An 11,136-nucleotide genomic window follows, 5' to 3' on the forward strand; every position below is an offset into this window, starting at 1 on the left:
GGAGTCTGTCGAACCTATCTTCAAATTAATTAACCTAATAATTAATAATGATTATGGTTGTCCTATTTAGTGATGTTCATATGGAATCTGTTATAATCATTTAATTAATCAATTGGGTTGGGTAATTGATTATTCATTCTGATCAAGTGGATGAATTAATATTCATAAACTAATTAAAACAGGGGTGGATTATATACAGTGATAACTGGTGTAATTGTTGACAGAAGTGATAACTGCGTCACAGTTTAAATCCTTAATCAGTTGGAATATTTGACTTCGAGTATAAGGGTAATTTGACGAGGATACTCGCACTTTATTTTTATGACCGATGGACTATTATGGACAAAAACCAGATAGACGTATCAAATAAACCAGGACAAAGGACAATTAACCCATGGTAATAAATTAAAATCAACACGTCAAACATCATGATTACGGAAGTTTAAATAAGCATAATTCTTTTATTATATTTCTCATCGTATCTTTATTTAATGTCATTTTATTACTCGCAATTTTATTTACTGTCATTTTATTTATTGTCATTATTTTACGCACTTTAATTATCGTCATTTATCTTTACGCTTAAAATATAGAATCAACAAACCGGTCATTAAACGGTAAAACCCCCCTTTTATAATAATATTACTACTTATATAATTATATATATTTTGTATAAATATAGTTAAAAATATAGTAAGTATCACCAGCTCCCTGTGGAACGAACCGGACTTACTAAAAACTACACTACTCTACGATTAGGTACACTGCCTATAGTGTTGTAGCAAGGTTTAGGTATATCCCATCCGTAAATTAATAAAACTTGTGTCATATTTTGTAGTATTTTGTATTAAAAATAATACTATTTCGTACCCTCACGCTACATCATCAAGTTTTTGGCGCCGCTGCCGGGGAGCGCTAAAACGCTATATTTTTAATTATAATAATATTGAAATAAAATATAATAATATAATAATATTGAAATAGAATATAATAATATAATAATATTGAAATAGAATATAATAATATAATAATATTTTAGAATATATTTTGAATCGTAAAAGTTTTAAAAAGTCGTATTTATTAAATACTTCAGGGGTATATTATGTAAATTGTAATTAATAATTTCTATCATGTCGCTTTCATGTGAATAGTAAATTAATTAATTTCTTTTCATTTACTATTCATGAATAGTAAATGAATTAAAAAAAAAGTTTTGAAAAAAAAATAATAATTATAAAAAAAGTATTTATTTGTAAAAAAAAATCATTTTTTAAAAAAAAAAAAAAAAAAATTGTAAAAAAAAAAAACGTTTTTTTTTTAGAAAAAAAAATTCGTTTTTAAAAAAAAAAACGTAAAAAAAAAAAAAAAAAAAACGTTTAAGATGAACCAGTTAAACACTAATTTAACATTCGTTTAACATTCGTTTATTGATTCGATTGATATTTAGATAAGTTAACTAAAGCGTTTAAGATGAACCAGTTAAACACTAATTTGTTACAGTGTTTTCAAATTGCCACATTACTCAAAATGCTACAGTGTTTTCGAAAATCACTATTTGCTACAGTGAAATTGACTTTGCTACAGTGAATTGCTACAGTAAAACACTATTATAAAAATGTATTTAAACAAATAGCGAGACGATGATTTATAGAAGTAAATGACCAAAACACTCGAAAGTTTAAGATACACTTTGAGTGATATAATTAAGGGATAATTTAAGGCTATTGATAAGGCTAAAAAGGAACATATATTTCATAGCATTATCCCCCAAGAAAGACAGGATTTTAGTTGTAATTGTTCCATATTCAAGTAATATTCGTTTATATTTAATAAGTGCGAAGACAAAAGGCGAAAACGAAGAATTGAAGACGGAAAGGTCCAAAATGCTCAAATGTACAAGATACAATTAAAAAGGTTCAAATTATTGATGAAGAACGTCTAAAAATGATAAGAGTACAAGTTGCGGAACGCAAAGTACACGATATAAAATAGTACGCAAGGACGTCTGAAAATCCGGAACCGGGACCCGAGTCAAGAAGAAACGCCCGACGCAACGGACCAAAAATATCTAGTCTACTATGCACAAGAATAAAATATAATATATAAATAATTATATTAATTATTTATATATTTATATTTATTTTATATTATGTCGACAAGCTAGGAGCCAAAACAATGTGAGCTGTCCCTGGTCCTCATGCGAGTCGCATGGCCAGAAGGCCATTTCCATGCGAGTCGCATGACTCCAGATTTCAGGCCACATCTACAAATTCCAGTGTTTTCGCTCGATTTAAATCACACACATACACAAATATATATATACTCCGTAATATTATTTATTATTTATTATTATTATTATTATTATTATTATTATTATTATTATTATTATTATTATTATTATTATTATTATTATTATTATTATTAAGATTAATATTAATCTATTATTATTAGTATTATACCTAAAATACTACGACGAGGTCATGAGCGTGTCACTTTCAAAATATGTTTTCAAGCGGGATAGAGTTAAGGAAATTATGGGTTATTGCCATGGAGGTTATGGGTAATGTTCGGGGGTATTTTTGTGAATCAAACCTCGTGTTTATCATCTCCGATGCGTCTACGTGCTTTCCTGCAATAATGTATATCAATATTAAACTGTGAGTTTCATATGATCCCTTTTACTCCCTACATTTTTGGGCTGAGAAAACATGCAAATGCTTTATTAACCGATATACAATATTTATATGCGTGAGTTTCATTGCTCCCTTTTTAATTGCTTTTGCAATATATATTTTTGGGCTGAGAATACATGCAATTTATTTTAAACGCAATGGATACAAGTACATACTTAATTCTACACCGAGTTTGAACCGAAAATCCCTTAGCTTTGGTAACTAGTAACTGCCGGTTATAAGAACTGGTGGGCGCGAGTAGTAGTATATGGATCCATAGGGCTTGACATCCCCGTCTGTTCCAGGTATAGAAAGAAACTCTAGCCTGAACTATAAAACAGACGTATGCTATTTGAAGTTAGTACACGTTGGATTGCGTGTATTGTACATGTTGGTTGCATGTTAAACGAGGGGTACTTATTATAAACGTTAAAGTTTAGTTACCAGGGTTCTCAACTTTGTAGAACCGATTGATAAACGTTTCGGATGAAACAACTGAAATCTTGTGATCCACCTTTTATTTAAAACATAATGATAAACGTTTTGAATAAAACAACTGAACTTTTGTAATCCACATTGATATACGGATTATGTGTAATATTAAAACTATGAACTCACCAACCTTTGTGTTGACACTTGAAGCATGTTTATTCTCAGGTTTCTAGAAGTCTTCCGCTGTTTGCTCATACGTGATACAAGTTATGTGCTTGGAGTCATACATGCTATATACAAGAAACTTGCATTCATCAAACCATTACCATGTATCTTATTTTGACTGTATTGTCAACAGATGTATTATTGTAAACCATTTAAATGGTGATTGTCTATACGTAGGAATCATCAGATGTAAAAAAACCTGGAATTTATATATTCATTTATGAAATACCTTTTCAAACGAATGCAATGTTACAAAACGTATCACATAGAGGTCAAATACCTCGCAATGAAATCAATGAATGACGTGTTCGTCCATATGGATTTGGAGCAATCGTCACACTCTTCTACTTTATGTAGACGATATTTTGATCGTAGGGAAAGACGTAACGAAGATCAACCAGCTGAAGAAGGAACTCTCTAAGTCTTTTGACATGAAAGACTTAGGACAGGCTCAACAGATTTTGGGAATGCAAATAACCCGAGACAGGAAGAATAAAAGGTTATGGCTATCTCAAGAGAAGTATATTGAACGAGTGCTTTCACGTTTCAATATGAACAATGCCAAACCTGTTAGCATTCCATTAGCCAACCATTTCAAGTTAAGCAAGAGTTCTTGTCCCTCATCCAAGGAAGAGATCGGGGAGATGTCTTCAGTACCATATTCTTCAGCAGTTGGAAGTTTGATGTATGCAATGGTGTGTACAAGGCCCGATATTGCTCACGCAGTGGGAACAGTGAGTCGTTTTCTCTCGAACCCCGGGAAAGAGCATTGGAATGCGGTAAAATGGATTCTCAGATATCTTAAGGGTACAACGAATCTATGTCTTTGTTACGGGGGAGCTGATCCAATCTTGGAAGGCTATACAGATGCGGATATGGCCGGAGATCCTGATAGTAGGAAATCTACTTCAGGATTCATTTACACTTTTGCAGGGGGAGCTGTTTCATGGCAGTCAAGACTACAGAGGTGTGTTGCATTATCCACAACTGAAGCAGAGTATATTGCTGCCGTAGAAGCTGGAAAAGAAATGTTGTGGTTAAAGCGTTATCTTCAAGAATTTGGAATCAAGCAAAAGGAGTACAAGGTATATTGTGACAGTCAAAGTGCTATAGATTTGAGCAAGAACTCCATGTACCATTCACGTACAAAACATATTGATATTCGCTATCATTGGATACGCGAGGTAATTGATCGACAACTGTTGAGACTAGTGAAGATCCATACAAAGGAGAATCCTGCGGATATGTTAACAAAGGTGGTGACTCGAGAGAAGTTGGAGTTATGCAGAGACATAACTGGAATGTTTGTGGATTCGGCTGGAGGGGGAGAATTGAAGATTTCCAGCCTATAATCTAGAAGCCCACCTTCTAGATATTCAAAGTAGGCAACCTTGACAACTCATATGGAGGTAGCAAAGTTGATGACGATGACGGCCGCCAACCTTCTCCGTTCACACCATTCCACCGCCATAGAATTTTTACTATAAATAGAGGTGCAAACCTCAGTTGTAAATCATCCTAAATCACTCAGAGAAGTGTAATCACAACCTTGAGAGTGTGTGTGAGTTTTGAGAGTTTTTTTTTGTAAGAGTTTTGTAATACTCTGTAAATCTATTCTTGTGAGTAATAGAGTTGTTTTTCTCTCAAATTTATATCTCCCAACGTCCAGGCGATCCCCTCTTCCTAACAAGGCGCCATCAAATCTTCTCTTTTCATCCACCCTCAACATCCTCATTGTAGGATCCCACTCAAATCTTCTCTTATATTAGGATAATTATTAAACATTGTTATTAAGATACTTATGGTTATGTTGTGGCATCCACCCTCAACATCCAAAATAAATAATAAAAATCGAAATCATTCAACACATAAACGGTTTAATCTTGTTTATGTTTCAACCAAAAATTTTGACAAAAATGAAGATAGCAAAATTCCAGAAAATCCGCAATTTTCCTATGCTTCACGTTTTGTAATTGCAAAATTAAGAAGAAGAAAAAAATAGGACAAACATTGAGGACATACCTGTATTATGAAATGGTATATTGAATTCCTTGTTAATTTGTTAATGGTTCTTGAACAGAAAGCGAGAGTAATTTGCATTTGCATTAAGAGAGAAAGGTTTTTAAATTGAATAGTTAGGGCAAATAGATTAACTGCCGATTAAGGGCACCCTTGTAGTTAGGATACGTAACTGCCGGTTAGTAATCTAAATGACGCCATTAGCAATTTAAATGGCTGAGATTTAAAATTAGAAACTCATCTAATGGATGAGATTTAGCCATGTGGGTTTTGAGCATAAAATATGGCATCATAAATTTTTTCTAAGTATAGATAAGAGAGATTATAATAATATTATTATTTCTTAAATTATATAAAGTAGTACCATATGATTTAAAATATTCACTAGTTTGGCATGTAATATGTTGTTGGTTGATTCATTACTTTGTCCCAAACATGAGTATTGTAAATTAACATTTGATCTAGAAATTTGATGTTATTTCAATATTAACCTTATTAATTGTTGTTGATGTGTTCGTAGAGAGTTATACTACAATCGACAATATTACGGTGTAGCTTGTTTTTTAAAATATATTATGTCTAGTGTCTAAAATCATGTCTATCAAAGAAGATGTGTCCTTAAAATCTGCAAACAGGTCATTTTTTTTATCTGTAAAATTTAAATCTGATTTTGAAATGTAATATTGTATTATAGAAATAAACAATAAAAACGGTTCTATCAATCAACAACTATGAAAGAAAGAAAGAAAGAAAGAAAGAAAGAAAGAAAGCTGAACGTGATCATCGATGATAAATTTCACTTCATCGATGTACATTTGCTGCCTAAAAAACTTAAAGAACCAAACTAAATTGATAACCCAAATTTTGCGTGTTAGTTAAGCTAAAAATCTTGAAGGACTTAAAAAGATAATAAGTAAGTTTGCGTGTACTCAACTGCAAAACTTTTATTTAATTGCTGATGCGGTGCGATGACTTGGTTCTTCCACTACTCATATATTCCTCCTCTCTTTCAACGCCACATTCTTCATTTTTTCGGTCGCATATTGCCGGTAAGTTATACATCCTTTTTTTTTTTTTTTTTTTTTTTTTTTTTTTTTTTTTTTCATTTTTTTATAATTATTGTGATCTACGTGTTTCGATCATCTACGGTGTATGTTACAATTAACTGTTATTACTAGAACCGCCAACGTGTTTTGTTTAATTTGTGTACTGATTAGTAGTTATCGTTTTACATATTGCTGATTAAAAATTTAGGGCAGTTTATGTTACTTAATCTATTAGTACGGTTACTAAAGCTTAGTTTCAAAACCTTTACTAATGCTAGTCCAGATTGTTAAATTGACGATTTCAAATCAGTTTGTGGTTAAATAGTGATGTAATTTGTGATTTTAGGTGTGTTTATGGCTGATGGAAATTTAAGGCAATATTATATTATTTTATTATTAGTTATCATTTTTTTTGTTTATTTAAGTACGATCACTGAAGTAAAGTGACTAAAATTTGTGACTGTTCACGGATAATGACTAGTTAGGGCTTGTGTTTGAATATTTTGAATAATTGAAACTGAGTGAGGGACGAAAACTGTTGTTCGTTTTTGAATATTTTGGTTCAACTTGTTTATGGTTACGTTTAAGCTCTAGTAATTATGCTTTCTTTATATGCACTGCATCCTTATACCTTATATTAATTATTAATGATTAATGATGTATATTTAATTTTGAGTACAATAAGTATCTTAGAGGTGGCTTTTGTTGTGCTACAGTATTCAACATGGGTTCTACAATCAAAACAAGCTTGGTTGCTTTTTTTCTGTTGTTTCTTTTGTCACCTACTGCATTTTCGGCGGCTAACGATGGATTGTTTCGAGTTGGACTTAAAAAGAAGAAGCCGGACCAAATTAACCAACTTACTGAACGTGGTTTGACCAAGGAAGGAACTGTTAGAAGAAATTTCGGCTTCAATGGAGCTCTCAGGAGTTCAGATGGTGACATCATTGCACTAAAGAATTACATGGATGCTCAGTATTATGGTGAGATTGGTATTGGAAGTCCACCTCAAAAGTTCACTGTGATTTTTGATACCGGTAGCTCTAATCTGTGGGTCCCATCTTCAAAGTGCTACTTTTCAGTGAGTTAAATTTCTCTTTAAGTAACTTAGTTTATGTGAAGTTTCAGTTATTTGCTCAGAGATCTTCATATGAATGCAGGTTGCTTGCCTTTTTCATTCTAAGTACAAGGCGAGTAAGTCGAGTACCTACAAGAAAAATGGTATGGTTGCTTGTTATGTATTGCTTCATTTTGTCTATTTCAAATTATCTGTTAATTTTGATCCTCTTGATCCAACCTATTAAAGCCTTAAGTGGTAAACTATAACTGGCAAACGGTTTAGGTTGGGTCGGTTTGGGTGACGGGTCAAAACGGTTTTGGGTTGAAATAGGTCATGCGTCAGATTTGTAAACGAGTCAAATGGGTCAGGTTGGGTCGGGTTGGGTAACGGGTCAAAACGGTTTTGCTCGACCCGTTTGACCCATTCTCATGACCCATTAGACCTAACTCTGTTTATTGAGCTTTGAGAATTGATACACATTACACTTGCTTCTTTATATCTTGTATAGGATCCAATTGGTTGGAGGGGAACCCATTGGACCTATTTTTCCTAGGGTTTATGGTTTACATCGCCAGCCATTTTTTTCAAGACCCAAAAAGCTTGACTCAGTGGACCCAAATTTGAGAGTATGAGTCTCAATGTAAACTTAGAAATATATTTCAATATCTACCAGGGACTTCTGCTGCAATTCAATATGGAACTGGAGCAATATCTGGGGTTTTTAGCCAGGACTCTGTCACACTTGGTGATCTTGTTATTAAAAAGCAGGTATAGATTGAAAATTTGTGATTCGTATGTGATGACTAAAATGTTTATTATTGGGTCTCTTTCATACGTTTCACTTTTAACAGGATTTTATCGAGGCAACCAAAGAGCCCGGTCTCACTTTCTTGGCAGCCAAGTTCGATGGTATACTCGGTCTTGGATTTCAGTCCATCTCTGTTGGGAAAGCTGTACCTGTGTGGTACTTTACTCATCTTTTGCTACCGAATTACAACTCCTTTTCATGTTTCATTGTTCATATCTCATTCACAACATATGGTTTTTGTTTCTTGCACTCGTCATTTTTGTTGATGGCTATTTTTGAGTTCTAAATTGAGATATGCACGTATCTTTTTAGGTACAACATGGTTAATCAAGGTCTTGTTAAAGAACCAGTCTTCTCCTTTTGGTTTAATCGCAATGTTGATGAGGAAGAAGGTGGTGAACTTGTTTTTGGTGGGGTCGATCCTAATCATTTTAAGGGAGAACACACATATGTACCCGTGACACAAAAGGGCTATTGGCAGGTGAGTAATTACAATATACTTCGTACATATTACTCCGCATTTAATTTGTTTATCTGCATGGCTAATTTCTGAGTATATTGTTTTTTCTTATCCTTAGTTTGACATGGGTGACGTTCTTATTGGAGATAAAACTACTGGTAAATTTAATTATTCTTTTTTTTTTTTTCTTGGCTTGGATAAAATGTGTTTATGCAATTGGAAAGATTGTTAAGTGTTGTAAACTTTGTCGGGTTGTTCCATTTCAGGTTTTTGCGCTGATGGTTGTGCAGCAATTGCCGACTCTGGAACATCTTTATTGGCGGGTCCCACGGTATGTTTTCAGTATTTTATCATCCACACATAACAATTTTAGCAACTAGTAGTATTGTTGTAACTGCTTGTTTTTAGTATTTTATTTATGCTACCTTATCCTGCTTGTAATTAACGTTATCTGAACATTGTCATATCTGAATAGACTATCATCACTCAAATCAATCATGCAATTGGTGCTGCGGGTGTAATGAGCCAACAATGTAAAACATTGGTTAATCAGTATGGAAAGACTATAATTGAGATGCTCTTATCTGAGGTATGCACATTCGATTTCTATCCAATAATGATACTTATTTTGATTTTAATGTTTGTATTTAGATGATTAGATGAACTCTTATTAGTCATATGCTTGAATACTTCTGACAGTCTAACTACAAGCTTTTGTTGTGATTGTATAGGCACAAGCTGATAAAATCTGTTCTCAAATGAATTTATGCACTTTCGATGGTACTCGTGATGTTAGGTCAGTCTCACAATGCACATTACACCAACTTTTTCTCCTATGTTTATTATGATCTCATAATCATCAGTTGTAGGCTATTTGTAATCATCAGTTATATTTGACAGTTCAATGATCGAGAGTGTGGTTGACAAGAAAAACGGGAAGTCTTCTGGTGGCTTAAATGATGAAATGTGTACTTTCTGTGAGATGGCAGTTGTTTGGATGCAAAACCAAATTAAAAAGAATCAAACTGAAGATAACATAATTAACTATGTCAATGAGGTATAAAGTAAACCTCTTTTTCTTTTCTTCTTCTTCTTTTTTTTTTTTTTTTTTGAAGGTAATTAATTTCTTGAGTTATCTGAATATGATGTTGGGTATAAGTATTATACATATTTACATGCAGCTCTGTGATCGTATACCGAGTCCAATGGGAGAATCTGCAGTTGAATGCGCCAGTCTTTCTTCTTTACCCACTATTGCCTTCACCATTGGTGGGGTAAAATTTGAGCTCACCCCAGAACAGGTAATAGTATCATTATGTTACTGTTCAAATGTTATTTTGTGTACGTGATCTAATAGAGGTGGAAATTTCAAGTTAACAGTTAATTACTAAAGGGATGATAAAGCTTTTTTTTTTTACATTAAAAGGTCAAATGAGCTGAACTTGAAAATAAACAAGTGAAAGTACATATAGAGTGCATAATAATTTTTGGCCTCTTAAAACGCTGTCTTAAAAATATTTGCTTCTTATAGAAATTTTATATGGTTTAATAATCATTAAAAAAATGCTTTTGATGGAAAGTGTCTCTGGTTGACCAACCCTACCGTTTAGATCCTTGATCAACACATGCATTTTGCCATCTAGTATATGATTTTGGGTAGACTTTAATTATTACTTTTTATGTAAATTGACTATATTTTATTTGTTTCAGTATGTGCTCAAAATTGGAGAGGGTGAGGTAGCACAATGCATAAGTGGATTTACAGCTATGGATGTCGCCCCTCCTCTTGGACCTCTATGGTAATTACCTGCTCTTTCCTTTGTTTGATTTAAAGCATCATACTATATGTATTTTATTAGTTGGACTTGTTTTTAGATGATCTTATTATGCCGATTAATATCAATCGATGGTCTGTTGTTGCAGGATCCTGGGAGATGTTTTTATGGGTCAATACCACACGGTGTTTGATTATGGTAACTCGCGAGTTGGATTTGCTGAAGCTGCTTGAGAAAGAGGTTTCTTTGACTTTTTTCTGTAAATACCGTAATGAGTAAATGTTTTCAAATAATGAATGTCACTGTTTTCTTTATCTGAAGTTTGGTTGGTAGATTGTAAGAACGTGTGGTGGTATGTGGTAGAAACTGATGTTGGCCAGTTACCATTGTGTTTCATAAATTGCATTGTTAGTCGCCTAGTTGCTTTTTATTTAACCCTATTTCAATCAAAAGTAGCATTTGGGTCTAATATGTTGGCACTAATCTGAAATTTCACAGCTCACTAACATGATTACTACTGTATTCGTGTATCAACTGATTTCAAATAAGCGATAAACAACAGGAAGGGTGGTAATGGTAAACATTAGTATATAGTGTACTCCAGTTTTTATTTTTGTTTTTAACATCGTTTCATTATCA

At 33.0% G+C, this 11,136-nt stretch overlaps 1 protein-coding gene across 1 annotated transcript; it reads left to right on the plus strand.

Moving 5' to 3' along the window:
* Positions 1–6,285: 6,285 nt before the first annotated feature.
* On the plus strand, positions 6,286–10,932 carry LOC139897921 (cyprosin-like). Its single transcript, XM_071880634.1, has 14 exons — positions 6,286–6,397; positions 7,111–7,475; positions 7,555–7,615; positions 8,128–8,222; positions 8,306–8,418; positions 8,575–8,743; positions 8,841–8,880; positions 8,989–9,053; positions 9,198–9,311; positions 9,454–9,518; positions 9,623–9,779; positions 9,904–10,023; positions 10,433–10,521; positions 10,646–10,932. The coding sequence occupies exons 1-14, from the start codon at positions 6,307–6,309 to the stop codon at positions 10,728–10,730; spliced, it is 1,629 nt and encodes a 542-aa protein (XP_071736735.1). The 5' UTR covers positions 6,286–6,306; the 3' UTR covers positions 10,731–10,932.
* The last annotated feature ends 204 nt before the right edge of the window (positions 10,933–11,136 follow it).

Source organism: Rutidosis leptorrhynchoides, chromosome 3 (assembly GCF_046630445.1).
Source record: "Rutidosis leptorrhynchoides isolate AG116_Rl617_1_P2 chromosome 3, CSIRO_AGI_Rlap_v1, whole genome shotgun sequence".
In the NCBI taxonomy this organism is placed as follows: Eukaryota; Viridiplantae; Streptophyta; class Magnoliopsida; order Asterales; family Asteraceae; genus Rutidosis; species Rutidosis leptorrhynchoides.